Source organism: Asparagus officinalis, chromosome 3, assembly GCF_001876935.1.
Source record: "Asparagus officinalis chromosome 3, Aspof.V1, whole genome shotgun sequence".
Taxonomy (NCBI): Eukaryota; Viridiplantae; Streptophyta; class Magnoliopsida; order Asparagales; family Asparagaceae; genus Asparagus; species Asparagus officinalis.
Window position 1 is genome coordinate 50,243,191 of NC_033796.1, and position 15,444 is coordinate 50,258,634.

At 40.0% G+C, this 15,444-nt stretch overlaps 1 protein-coding gene across 1 annotated transcript; it reads left to right on the forward strand.

Moving 5' to 3' along the window:
* LOC109835094 (LRR receptor-like serine/threonine-protein kinase RPK2) lies at positions 1-7,496 on the forward strand (the record flags this gene model as incomplete). The annotated part of the gene is made up of 4 exons (XM_020403091.1): positions 1-3,128; positions 3,742-3,779; positions 3,867-3,958; positions 6,989-7,496. A coding segment is annotated over one exon (3,087 nt), but the record flags the coding sequence as incomplete, so codon positions are not given.

Below are 15,444 nucleotides of genomic sequence, written 5' to 3' on the forward strand. Positions count from 1 at the left end.
GCCGCCCTCTCCTCCGGATCCATCTCCGGCCCATCTTGCTCCAGATCCGGCCCGTTCCGCCTCCGGTGCCCCGATCCGGCCCGAAAGCTCTACGGTACGCTCACCGCAGCCCTTGGTAACCTCACCGCCCTCCAGATCCTCTCGCTTCCTTTTCATAACTTCACTGGCGAGATCCCCGCCGAGATCTGGGAGCTGGAGAATCTCGAAGTCGTCGATCTTGAAGGTAACTCGCTAACTGGAACCCTAGCTTCTTCGAGGTTGAATGGACGATTGAGAGTACTTAATCTGGCTTCTAACTTGTTTACTGGTGAGATTCCGGTATCTTTGTCTAGATGTGTTGGGTTGGAAACCCTAGATCTTTCTGGTAACAGGTTGAATGGAACTATTCCGGAGTTTGTTGGGGGTTTTGTGAAGCTGAGGGAGTTGCATTTGTCGTTTAATCGGATTGGGGGTGGAATTCCTGAGGAGATTGGAGACTGCCGGAGTTTGGAGGTGCTGGATTTGTCGGGGAACCTTTTGGTTGGTGGAATTCCGAGGAGTGTTGGGAACTGTAGTGAGATGAAGTATTTGATGCTGTTTTCCAATCTTTTGGATGATGTTGTTCCTTCTGAGCTTGGGAGATTGAGAAAGCTGCGAGTTTTGGATGTTTCGAGGAACAGTTTGAGTGGTAGGTTGCCTGTGGAGCTTGGAGATTGTGTTGAGCTGTCGGTTCTTGTGCTTTCGAACCATTATGATCCAATGCCGAGTGACGATCCTTTGGATTATGTTGAAAATGATGAGTTCAATTATTTTCAGGGTGGGATTTCTGAAAGGATTACATCTTTACCGAAGCTTAGAATACTTTGGGCGCCAAGAACGACATTTGAAGGGGAGTTTCCGAAGGATTGGGGTGCATGCATGAGCTTGGAAATGGTTAATCTGGGTGAGAATCTTTTTACTGGAGAAATTCCGGCAGGTTTTGGCGGATGCAAGAATCTGAAGCTTCTTAACGTGAGCTCGAACAATTTGACAGGTTGGCTAAGGGAGGATCTCCCAGTGCCATGCATGGCTGTATTCGACGTGAGCAGGAATAAGTTATCGGGCACGATTCCAAGGTTTAATTACGAACAATGCCCTCTGCCTTCCTTCGCACCCGATAGCTTGCCTGCAATGTATTCTTCGTTCTTCGAGCATAGAACTCATAAAGGCATTGTCTTTCCTTCTTCTAAATACACAGGTAATGCTGAAGTTTATCATAATTTTGGAAGGAATAATTTTTCTGGCAGTTTGCCTTCTTTCCCTTCTGGTGGGTTTGGCAAGGAAACTACGTATGCATTTCTGGCAGATGGGAATTCTCTTGTTGGATCATTAAATGATATCCTATTTGGAAGGTGCAGTACCTTCAATGGTTTGATCCTTAATTTGAGCAATAATCTGATATCTGGTGCAGTTCCAGCAGATATAGGTGCTATGTGCACTTCTCTTGTAGTTTTGGATGTTGCTGGTAATAGAATTACGGGAATGCTTCCTCAAAGTATTGGGTCTCTGCGCAATCTTGTTGGTCTGGACTTGAGCATGAACCGACTTCAGGGTCAGATACCTACAGATGTTGGTAAATTGGAGCGTTTGAATTATCTCAGTTTAGCAAGTAACAATCTCACTGGGCAGATTCCTTCCGAATTTAATAGGTTGCTTTCTCTTTGGTTGTTAGACCTTTCGTCAAATTCTCTCACAGGGGAGATTCCTAGTAATCTTGTGGCCTTGAAAAATCTCACGATTCTTCTTTTGAACAACAACAAGCTTTCAGGAAAGATTCCTTCCAGTTTTGCTAATGTGACATCACTCTCCACATTTAATGTGTCATATAATAACCTATCAGGGCCTTTGCCATCGAATGCCAATACTTTTAGATGTGATAGTGTTGCTGGCAACCCTCTGCTCCAGTCTTGCCATGTGTCTTCTCTTTCTATTCCACCATCATATGCGCGGGGGCGAAATGGAGATTCACAAATATATGCAGATCCGCCACCAGAAGTTTCCGTTCCTAGGAGTAGCAGCAGTGGGTTCAGTGCTATCGAGATTGCCTCTGTCACTTCAGCATCAGTTATTGTCGCAGTCCTTCTTGTCCTAATTATCCTTTATATATACACAAGAAAATGTGCTCCTGGGTCCTCAGCCAACTCTCTTGGAAGGCGGGAAGTCACCATTTTTGTGGACATTGGAGTTCCATTGACGTATGAAAATGTTGTGCGAGCTACAGGGAGTTTTAATGCAAGCAACTGCATTGGAAGTGGAGGGTTTGGAGCCACCTATAAAGCAGAAATTTCACCAGGAGTTCTTGTGGCTATAAAGAGACTCTCAATAGGAAGGATCCAAGGGGTTCAACAGTTTCATGCAGAAATTAAGACTCTCGGGAGATGGAGGCATTCCAATCTTGTGACTTTGATAGGTTATCACATCGGGGATGTAGAGATGTTTCTCATTTATAATTATCTTCCAGGAGGCAACTTGGAAAAGTTTATACGGGAAAGATCCAAAAGAGCTGTCGACTGGAGGATGCTGCACAAGATTGCTTTGGATGTTGCCAAAGCACTTTCTTATCTCCATGACCAATGTGTACCACGTATCCTTCATCGCGATGTGAAACCAAGCAATATCTTGTTGGATAATGATTTTAATGCCTATCTGTCAGATTTTGGATTGGCGAGACTTTTGGGTAATTCTGAAACTCATGCAACTACTGGTGTCGCTGGGACCTTTGGATATGTAGCTCCTGAATATGCGATGACTTGTCGTGTTTCTGACAAAGCCGATGTCTATAGCTATGGTGTGGTCCTTTTGGAATTGATTTCGGACAAGAAAGCCTTGGACCCTTCCTTCTCTCCATATGGTAATGGCTTTAATATTGTTGCTTGGGCATGCATGTTGCTTGAGAAAGGCAGGACACGTGAGTTCTTTACTGAAGGACTTTGGGACGTGGCACCGCATGATGATCTGGTAGAGACCTTGCATTTGGCCGTCAGGTGTACTGATGATTCTCTTACCATCAGGCCAACAATGAATCAAGTTGTGCGACGACTCAAGGAGCTTCAACCGCCATCTTGTTAACATTAAAACACCTCCTTTATAAATGCTTGACCTTTAGAAAGGTAAAAGTTCAGCTGTAATATGTATTCCATATTCATCCATTTTCCTTAACCCCTTTTTGTAGGAGCATTAGCTGTCCTCTTTGTAGTATACAACATTTTCTTTAGTTTCCCTTGGTAGCCTAGTGTTGTAATGTTTCACCAAGATGCAGAAGATTTTTAACCGGACCAAATTTTAAAATCATCTTCGCATAAATGCTGCTATTTACATGAGTAGGGTATTTAGTGGTTCGTTTGTAAATTTGAAACCATGTAACAATGCGGCTATTGACATGAGTAGTGTACACAGTGGTTCATTTGTAAGTATGAAGTCATGTAACATGCAAGATGTTTTTTTCAATAAAGTGTCTACAATGTCAAAAATTCTGTTTAAAATGGATGAATTACTATATTGATAAATTTCAAACAATGTTTTCATCTAACTGATCATATGACGACCTCTAACATGGGTAGATACGATAGAAACTTTCAAAAGGAAAAAAAAGTGGAGCATTATTATGTGGTTGCCCTATCCTTTAGTGTATCAGCTTACAGCAAATAGTTAGTAGGTATATAGAACTATTTGTCCTACTCAACCTTTTTTTTGTGATTGTCTTTGTATTTCCATTATTGACAGATTCAGATTTTAGAGACAAATCCTGCGTGATATGAGAGGTATAGTGTATGTTTCATTTTCAGATGCTTATTAACTTCCTGCATCAGTAGAACATAAGATCGAGAATAACTTTAATGTGGTAGCAGGTGGTGTATGTATATATTTGTGATACATCCGAGATGCATTGGAATGGGCTCTCTTCAAGTGTACAATTGATGTGGAGTAAGAATAAGTCCAAGTAAGTGCATTACAAATTTCTACGTTTTGTATGTATATTATGCTTGTCAACTACTGCGACAATTATCTTCTTAAAAAATCCATGCTTCATAATTGTTTTTAGAGAATGTAAGTTTCTTCATTATGTTTAACTTTTGGAAGGATCCTTGTGAAACACTGTCATCATGCTCACCCTTCTGAAGATCTACATAATTAAGAGTAACTTTCAGATGTGATTACATTAAGGCTTGTAGATCTGAATGGCAATGTATTATTATTAATCGAGGTCACAGATGAAGAAGAGATGCTAGAAGATTTCGCAATTTATCAGGAGTTTAATTTTATTATGTCCTGCTATTTGATTATTTGTTTTGGAAGTTCTATTTAGCATGAGCATGTTTGACTCTAGTTCAGAACATGGTCGCTAATGCTATAAACAGGGCTGCGTTATCTCTGAAACAAGAGATGCCATAGATAAAATTGATTGTATAGTGTTTCTTCTTTGTGTTCTGAAATCTGTCCACTTCTCAACCCTAATTATGTGCTCTGTATCTGCAACTCTAACCACCTCCCTAGTCCCTTATCAGCGCGTGCGCACCAATACACACACCACGCCACGCCACGCCCACTCATTCGTGCTTTCTTTGGTTCGCTGTATAGTATATTCTACCTTCTTTTGTTGGGATGTAACTATAATTATGAGATTGTAACCTGTTGTAGTTATCTGATCGTCCGTCATAATGTTTGTACGCTTTCATGCATGCATGCTTGCATTTGCGTGAATGCTCGTAGAAGATCGTACTTTCTACTTTTTTCTACTTTAATGTTTTGGGGGGAAAACTGAATTATTAATTAGAAAATTTTCAGAAGAGTCAAAACTTATTGAAGTCTTGTAATTGAGGCTCCAGGGAAGGAGGTATCTATGCAAATCAGAAATTTGTACTGTCTATTTTAAATTTCTAGTTCTATTTTTGGAGAAACTGAATTATCAATTAGAAAATTTATAGAAGAGTTGAAGCTTAGTGAAGACTCCTAAACAAGGTTTCATACGCTGCATGCAATTTACCATCATGGTCAAAAGTGGAAACAACATTCCAGTCGTTCTTTTTAGAGTCTATACAGTAGTATGAAGCACATGTAATCCAGCACATCAACAGTTTGTAGCTGCAAGGATCTGTATCAGTAATTTGTATATGAAATTTTGAGATTGAAACATTATGGATAAAGTAATCATTTCAATAATTATTCTGAGCTTTATGAGGCCACTGGAGGTGCTTCCGTGTGCATAAAGAGCACATACACATCCTTTTGACTTAGAAAATTTAGTGCCTAAATAGTCCTCAACTGAGATTAGCCTAGCAAATTAGTTGAGTAAGATGAACCATGGTGGCCAAGTGAATCATAAGACTGTCAATTCTAGCTTTATATGGCAAGTTATTGAAGTGGCCGACTATCAGATAATGTTTCAAGGATTCAACGCTTAGTGATTCTCTTATGACATTATATTTTGTTATGGTCTAAGAGATGAGTAACATTAGATACCTAAGCAGCCTGCCTTGCCTCCTTTTTGGCTGCAGTTTCCTTATTTCCTTCTTATTAAGAAGGAAGTTGCATCCAAGCAGCACATATTTACAGAAAACAGTCTTATCTTGTAAAGGCCTCCAACTCCCTAAGAAGAATGGACGCAAACACTTGACATAAATTTGGTATGGACACGGAACACAACAGTTCTTTAAAACTAGGACAGAAGGATATGGAAACAGGCTAGTGCAATATATATAAATAAATAGAATTTTTATTATGTCCATGCATTCAAAAGTACAAATACATGTATTAGTAGTATATTGATTACATGTATGGTAAAATTTTAACTATTTAATTTTTTGACTTTGCAAAAGAAAGGAGGCTTGATTCTCAACTTTCTGTAGATGATATTTTTCTACTGATTTTACCCTAGTTTGTCAAGTCGATGTTTTGACAGTCTTTTTCCACTAAAGGTGGTCTTTGATTCTGCTGTACAAATGAAAGTAAATAAATATCCTAGACACATAACATAAACAGCAAATGTATAAGTAAGTGGTTGTAAGTGTTTTAACAACTTTTTTGGTCAAATAAGGGTGATATTTTGTTCAGCCCATCGCTAAACTATTGACTCTTTTTCCTATCTGTTCTTTGTATATGCTTAATGAAGAAAATGCTATCAACAAATAAATGAGTGGAAAATCGAGAGACGAGTTCAATGGCAAATGACAGGCTCTCTCCCTTGTTTGGAAAGTAGCCTAAAGTAGTGTTCTTAATTAGCATGTACTAACCTTAGAACATTATTTGAAAGTGACGAGACAGACATGTTGAGCAAGATGGTGAACCTAGCATTTATTAGTATTTAATTGCTCTTGACATTTTCTCATTACATCCACTCTTTAATTCCGTCCATCCTCAATTTCCAATGGCTTGTCTTCATTATGTTGCAACGCTGCCTCTATGTAGGAGTATAGAAATATTCATGCAAATAGGAAACAACACTTATTACTGAAGCATTAAACAGACATCCAAATGCGTTCCCATAGTTCCGACACTATAATTTGATTATTTGTTTTGTTTATAGTAAGAACTCGTTATGCAGTATTTCTTTCAGAACTCCAGAAGAAGTAAATGATCTAAAATTAGCTTCTTGTAGAATAATCTTTATGCAATATTACATGTCTGCAAGTTCCAACTGTAGACTTCGCGTTTTGATAGGTTAACTAATGACGAGCATGAATTGCGAGGCATGTTTTGGACATTTTGACAAGCAACTCCGTACTTTAGATATTGCGGCTTTATTTAAACCCTTGGAATACGCGAAACATAGTCAGCCGCAAATGGTGGCGTGTGCTGTTTGCTTGTAGTTCATACTAATGCTTGCTTGGTGGTTCCTCTGATAGAGCTTTTCTTATTAGTGTAACCACGGAGGTATAGAAATTGTTTTACTATGTAGTCTAACTAAAGTAAAATATATCGTTAAATTTATTCTGTTACTAAATCGGAAAAAAAAAAACTTTTCTTCTTTCAGGTAATCCTAAGAGCAATTGCACAGTTACATAAAGAAATGGATAAGAAAATGGGGAGGAAGTCTCACTGACGTTATACTTCAATTTGTAGTTAGCAGCATAATTAACTAAAAATGATGCGTTCTGCATCACATTCAAGGGGAAAATGTTCTGTATAAATAATGAGAGATGTATATCTGGCGTTTGGACTCCCTTTCTCTGCTTGGGTCTCTGATTGCTATTGCGACTTGCATGAGGAATGATAAAGGCCGTTGAATTAACTTCCATTCTCATTTTCAAGTTTGTACCTGTAAGTTGTTTTGGAGAAATTTTGTGGTAAGTTAATTCTGAGAGTAATTCTGATCCTAGTAATTGGCTTAGAGGCGTTTCTGCTGCTTGTAAGTGACATAACACCACGGAGAGCTATACTCTTTCGTCGTGTATGTCAAGCTGTCTGATGTGTGATCTTAGGTGTTTAAGATACTTGATATGCCCCTATGAAATAATGATGGGATGATTATTTGATGATTATTTTGGGCATGTGAGATGATTGCGTATCAAACTTATGGATGTCATTGAAGCGAACGGCAAAGCAGATCAAAAATAAAAATATTAAAAAAATAAAAATTAAAAAAAGAAGAAGAAGAAGAAGCAGCAGCTACAGTTTGGTTGCGGTCTGGTCCTGTAGCATGGTTGCGGGCCAGTCGACCGAACGACATAGGTCGGTCGACCGATTTCGTGCACAATACAGGGTTCGTAACCCTGTTCGCGTCGGTCGATCAGCCACGCTCGTGTGGTCGACCGAAAGTGTGCTGTTTACAGGGCTGAAATTTGGGTTTCTAGCCGGTGGACCGCGAAGCGGGTAATTAGGTCAGATCGTTTTTCCCAGTTTGTTTTGGATTGGTGTTTGGTATAAATATAAACACGGTTTTTAGGGTTTAAGGAGGAGAGAATTAGCATTGTTTTGAACACTTTGAGAGGAAGATATTGTGAGGTAGTTGAGATCTTTGATTAGGGTTATATTTGAGAGATTGTGTGAGTTGTAATCTATTGTATTTCTCTTCCATATAGTGAAATCTTTTCATCCTCTCCCTGTGGACGTTGGCAATTGTCGAACCATGTAAATCTCTGTGTTTAGTTTGATTTGTATCATATTTTGGTGAATTGCACTCGTGTTTGGTTTTAGTTTTCTTCTCTCATTGCACGCCAACTCGTTTAGTTGTCTAATACGCTTCCGCACGACGCGTAACAATTGTTATCAGAGATCTAGGATTTCAGATCTAGGGCTTTGCATTGGGTGGAGGAAGATTCATTGTTGGAAGTTTGGATCTTAGAGATTTAGGCTTCAGTGGAGATAGCGTTGTGGAGTTGCCGTTGGAAATCTCGCTTCTCTCGTGTGGTTTGGAGATCGTGTTTGGAATTCTATCTAGGGTTCAGTTGGGTAATTTCTTAATTCTATCAAATTTCGAATATTTCTTTACAATTGGAGTTAGTTTGCAATGAGAGAAAAAGTTAGTGAAAGCAATAAGACGATGACGAGTACAGTTCAGGTTGCACTTCAAAATATTAAGATTAGTATTGTGAAGTATGACGGCAAAATTAATTTTTGTTTGTGGATGAGCGACGTACACAACGCTCTCAATGCTTAAAATTTGGAAGAGACCATCATGGTCCACGAGAGGCCACCGAAGTATGATGAGGCGATATGAGATAAGATGAATAGAAACGCTTGTGGGGGTGATCAGGTCTTGTTTAGAACAAGAGCTGAAATATGATGTGATTGGGGTGACGTCTGCGATGAAGATGTAGAAGATTCTTAACAACAAGTACCGTACGAAGAGTGTTGAGAATCGGTTGTACTTTTTGCGAAGATTGTTCAGATTCCAGATATCCAGGGGTACCTCACTTGCGGCTCATATGAACAACTATACAAAGTTGTTGTCAGACTTGGCAAACGTGGATGAGAAGATATCTGATGAGTACAAAATGATTATTTTATTAGGTTCCCTACCCGATGAGGAGTATGATACCTTCGTGCTCACTTTGGTGAACAGTAGATCTTCCATCACCTACAGTGAAGTGACTAATGCTTTAAAAAATTACGATTTGAGAAAGAATGATAAATAGTCTTCCCGAGCTAGCACTTCAGGAGAGATCTTGTCGACGAGAGGAAGGAGTCCATACCCAAGATGTGGTAATCGAAGCAAGTCAAAGTCAAGGGGCTGCCATCAATTAACAAAGAACCAGTGTGCGTTCTGCAAGGAACAATGACATTGGAAGAGAGATTGCCTGAAGCTCAGAAAGAAGGAGAATAGCAAGAAGAAGGGCCCGAAGGCCAATGAGGTGAACGTCGCTAGAGGTGATGATTCATGCTTTTCTCTATTGATTACTCCAGAAATGAACCATGCGGATGCATCAGATTGGATGCTGGATTCTGATGGTACTTATCATGTGACTCGCCGACGAGATTGGTTTGCATCGTTCGAGAAACTCGATGGAGTTGTGATAGTCATAGGAAATGATCAATCCTGTGGCATTTGTGGGATAGGTACCGACATGATTCGGATGCATGATGGAGTTGTTCGTGCGCTGAATGAAGTGAGATTTGTTCATCAGCTGAAAAAGAATCTTATTTCCGTTGGAGCTTTGGAAGCAAAGGGATTCAATGTGACTTTTGAGAACGCTGTAGCAAAAGTTACTAAAGGGATCTTTGGTGGTGATAAAAGAAGTCCGTAGTAGGAATCTATATTATCTGAAGGAAAGCACTAAAATTGGCCAGGTAGCTTCAACTGTTTCAGAGACGGATGCGAACAGACTTTGGCACTATAGGTTGGGGCACACAGGTAAAAATTCACTGCAGGCACTGTGCAAGTAGGAGCTATTAAAGGAAGCCAAGAGTGGAAAGATAGAATTCTATGAGCAGTGTATTCTTGGCAAGAAGACAAAGGTGAAGTTCGGGATAGCCATACATAGGACGAAAGACATCTTGGACTACATGCACACGGGTGTTTGGACTCCCATCAAGACGACATCACTTGGTGGTCGACATTGGTTCATCACGTTTGTGGATGACTATTCTAGGCGTTATGAGTGTACACCATGAAACATAAGAATGAAGTCCTAGAGTTATTTGTGGAGTGGAAGAGGAGATTAGAACTGCAGATTGGGAGAAAGATCAAGACATTGATATCTAACAACGATGGCGAGTACACTTCAGACCCCTTTCAGCAGCTATGTCGAGACGATAGCATAGAAAGATACTTCACAGTTAGTCATACACCGCAGCAATATGGGGTGGCAGAGAGATTGAACCGGTCTTTACTGGAGAAGGTCCGATGTTTGTTGTTACAGAGTGGTTTGGAGAAGATCTTTTGGGTTGAGGCACTTTCATATGCGAGCCATCTCATTAATAGACTACTTTCATCTACGATTGAGGGGAAAACCCCTATGAAGATTTGGTCGAGAGAACAAGCACGCGATTATGATCAGCTCATGGTATTTGGATGCCCTGCATTTTATCATGCGAAGACTGATAAATTGGAACCTCAGGCTAGGAAGGCTATATTTGTGGGATTCAAGCGTGGTGTCAAAGAATACAAGATTTGGGATCCAGTTGATAAGAAGATTGTGCTGAGTAGAGATGTCACATTTGATAAAGCTTCGATCTTGAAGCTTCCCAACTCTCATCAGGTGGAGAGCACCCCGACAGAGAAGATATCGCAGATGGTGGAGATTGATGCAGCTCCACATAGTCCAGATGAGACCATATCCATTAGAGTGCCTACTGAGGTGACGTCAGGCGAGCACGGCGATGATTTGGAGGATACAGGTACAGTTGAGCAGGATCAGGGACCGACGACTCAGATTCAGAATTCTATTGCAGTTCAGAGGCCGAGGAGAGACATACGGATGCCAGTGAGGTATATAGACACAGTCGTTGCATATGCACTTCTGGTGGAGAGTGTCGATGAGATGGTTCCTACTACATTCAGAGAGGTCGAGCAGAGTTTGGAAGGCTGATTTATGGCAGGTGGCTATGTAGGAGGAGATGAAGTCTCGTCACAAGAACGACACATGTGAGCTTGTCGAGCTTCCAAAGGGGCAGAAGGATATTGGTTGCAAGTGAGTGTATACGAAAAAGGAGGGCATTGAGGACACACCCATGAGGTTCAAATCTAGGTTGGTAGCGAAGGGCTATGTATAAGAGGAAGGTATTGACTATAATGAGGTCTTCTCTCCGGTGGTGAAGCACTCTTCGTTTTGGATTTTGCTAACATTGGTGGCATAGTATGGTTTAGAATTAGATCAGTTGGATGTGAAAATAGCATTTCTTCATAGTGATCTTGATGAGGAAATCTATATGACTCAGTCATTAGGGTTCCGAGCTACGGGGAATGAGAAATTGGTTTGTAGGTTGAAGAAATCGCTATACGGGTTGAAGCAATCTCCTCGACAGTGATATAAGCAATTTGATGGGTTTATGCTTGGCCATTCGTACATTAGGAGCCAGTTTGATCATTACGTGTATTATCACAAGTTGCATGGAGGTGCGTACATTTACTTATTGCTTTATGTCGATGACATGTTGGGATCTTTTACTTCCAGATCCGCGATAGATAGATTGAAGATTCTGCTTTCGAGCGAGTTTGAGATGAAAGATTTGGGTGAAGCGAAGCGCATTTTGGGGATGGAGATCGGCAGAGAAAGAGATAGGAGCATAATTTGTTTGACACATGTGGCTTATTTAAAGAATGTCCTACAGCGATTTAATGTGAGCATGGAGACGAAGCCAGTTAGTGTATCATTAGGAGCCCATTTGAAGCTTTCAGTTGACTTTTCACCGAAGATAGTTGAAGATAGAGAGTTGATGTCGAAGACTTCATATGCGAGCACAGTTGAAAGTTTGATGTACGTCATGGTTTGTACAAGGCCAGATTTATCACAAGCAGTAAGCATGGTTTCGAGATACATGCACAACTCGGGTCTGGATCATTAGAATGTCGTGAGATGGATTTTGAGGTACATTCGAGGTACACTCAACGTTGGTGTGTTTATTGAGCGGAACACTAGCGGTGGGCAGCTATGTACTGGATACGTAGATTCGGACTACGCTGGAGATTTGGATAAACGCGGTCGACGACAGGCTATGTGTTCACATTAACCCGTGCGCCGAGGTGTTGGAGATGCACCTTACAGTCTATGGTGGCTTTGTCGATGACGGAGGTAGAGTATATGGCGATTACGGATGCTATTAAGGAGGCGATTTGGCTTCAAGGACTTTTGGAGGATCTTGGTTTTTCACAACGATCCATCATCATTTATTGTGATAGCATGAGTGCTATCTATTTGGCGAAGAATCAAACCTTTAATGCAAGAACGAAGCACATTGATGTTCGTTATCACTTCGTTCGAGATGTTCTTGAAGATGGGGATGTGCAGATCGTGAAGGTCCACACAAAAGACAATCCAGAAGATATGCTCACAAATATGGTTCCGAGCAACAAGTTCAATCATTGTAGAAACTTATTGCAAATTCATGATTGTTGAGACCGTTTGCGACCATTTGGATGAACTACGGGCGGCTTGATCCCTTGGAAGAAGGGGTACGTAGGTAACCCCATTGGTGCAGCCGAATTTGTTGAGACGACGTATTGATTCTCATGTTAGCGTCGGCTCAGTTTTGAAAAAATTTAGCCGAGGTGGAGAATTGAAGTGAACGGCGAAGCAGATCAAAAAGAAGAAGAAGAAGAAGAAGCAGCTATAGTTTGGTTGTAGGTCGATCGACCGAACGACATAGGCTGGTCGATTGATTCCGTGCAAAATACGGGGTCCGTAACCCTGTTCGGGTCGGTCGACCGGTCACGCTCGTGTGATCGACCGAAAGTGTGTTGTTTACAAGGCTAAAATTTGGGTTTCTAGCGTCGCCTGGCAAGCTGTAATGCGCGTCGATCGCGAAGAGGGTAATTGGGCCAGATCGTTTTTCCCAGTTGGTTTTGGATTGGTGTTTGGTATAAACACAAACGCGGTTTTTAGGGTTTAAGGAGGAGAGAATTAACATTGTTTTGAGCACTTTGAGAGGGAGATGTTGTGAGGGAATTGACATCTTTGGTTAGGGTTATATTTGAGAGATTGTGTGAGTTATAACCCGTTGTATTTCTCTTCCATATAGTGAAATCTCTCCATCCTCTCCCCGTGGACGTAGGCAATTGCCGAACCACGTAAATATATGTGTTTGGTTTGATTTGTGCCGTATTTTGGTGAATTGCACTCGTGTTTGGTTTTGGTTTTCTTCTCTGATCGCACGCTGACTCGTTTGGTTGTTGAGCACGCTTCCGCACGGCGCGTAACAGTCATCAGTAAGAATCCAATTAATTGAAAAAAACGAAAACAAAAGATCTCTCTTAATAGTTCCATTTTCATGACTTTGCTCTCTCGATGGCAAACTAATATTAGTATTATAAAAGTCAAAATATTATGTTAGTCACGCATACAGCTCATAATTCAAAAAAAAAATTAACATTTAGGTTTTACACATTAAATAATTAATCTGCAAGGAAGAAAAAGAGCGTACTTCTGTTATCAAGTATGCAAATGTAACAAGCCAAGAAACTGCTACGTACATACACAATGTTATTAGTCTGAATAAGGATCAATTGATCTCCGGAGGATTGCCACAAATGCATTCATGTTCGAATTTGCACGGAGATACATTTTGTTATTTGGCTATCGTGAACATCAATTACGAATTTATCGTAAATGAGATCTCAAGCAATAAGTTGCAGCCACCCTTTCCGTCTTCGAGGTACAACTGTCTGTACCTGATACTTGTGGAGGCTCCCGGTGAAATCAGTGAAGAGACCGTCGACCTTAATCTTGTTAATCCAATAATCGTATTCGACGTACGGATCTTGATGGAAATTCAAGTGTAGGAACTGATTCTTGTTCCTGTAAGTGTATGTATGATGCACCTGCGATATTTAATATTAGTTTTTTTTTTTCATTTCTATAACTGTAATAACTGTAAGCGTAATTACCAGGACTATATTCAACCTGTAGAGGAAAAAAAGAGGGGGAAAGGATGCTCTTGAGACTCGAGACTGATGGTACGATCGACCAAGGTTCATACAATCTGATCATAATTTGGGCCGATACCATCGATAATATTGGTCATGATGACTAGTACAAACTGATACTGGTTTATCACAAGTGATACTATAGATGAGATTTAAGGTGCACAGCACATAATTGATAGTGTTGTATAGGGAACAAATAGAAAAGATGAATGAATAGAAAGCCCATGATCACGTAACCATAGTTTCAATTTGAAGTGTTAAAAATCCTAATTCAAAAAATTGTTGATTTCACCGAACCCATACATTATTTTGACCGTGCTGGCCTTGTAGCGGCACATGGATTGGATGTGATCATGGTTTGATCAACCTAGTCATCAACAGGTCCTCCACCTTCCCAAGTAAACCCCGGGCATAGCTAACCGCCATTAACTACTCTAGCCAACAGGAGCTACTGTCATATCAAAACATTACCCTTGGTTTGAGCCGCCAAAATAATTTAGACTCCTATTCAAAATTTTCAATTCCTGGATTAATTATCCAAACATGTTGGATCGCATCCTTGGTTTGAACCGGTTTTGCATGAACTTAATTATCCTGCACCATCTTATATAACATTATATATACAACAAATGCCCAACACCCAATTAACCATCTTCTCCTTCTCTCATTCTCTCCCCGTAAACACGTGCACACAGACGCATATGATCCTTAATAAAATACTATACTTTTACGTACTCTAAAATTGCCATGAGGCGTTACAGTATCTAATTTTAGTTCTCTTTCAATTAAATTACCCTTCCACAAAGGTAGTATTAATCCCCAAATTTTTAGGACAGCAAAAAATTTCATTGAACTCTTAACTTATTATTAAAGGTTAACATTCACTAATCCTAACCTTAATAAAACTACTGCTAGTTCAATAAACTGAATTCTTTTTAATTATATGATCAACCAATTCTCATTATTTAATAATCATTAGACAGATATGAGGAACATTGCAGACAGGAACTAAGAGGGACTAATTCCACGCTTCCTTGGATTGCCGACAAAATCAGGGTTTGTCCAAGATACAAGATAGAAAACTTTCCAACAAGAAACTGCATCATATCTAGTTTATTCTATTTTATTTAATAAATAACCTATGGGGAGATAAATTTCAGTATTTGGAGAAAACAAAATAACAATCATAAAAAACATAAACATCAATAAGAATCTCACATTCAGGTTGGCTGCATAAACTCCTTATTCAGTCCCGATGAGAGCATATTTGTTAAACTAAATAGCTGACACAAAGCTCATTACTCTCAAAATAAATAAAAAATAAAAAATTCATGTTGGATAGCAGGTTATTGGGTCAAACATGATTCCTAGTCTGTTTTGGTTTTGGTTTTAGAACTGTTGGATTC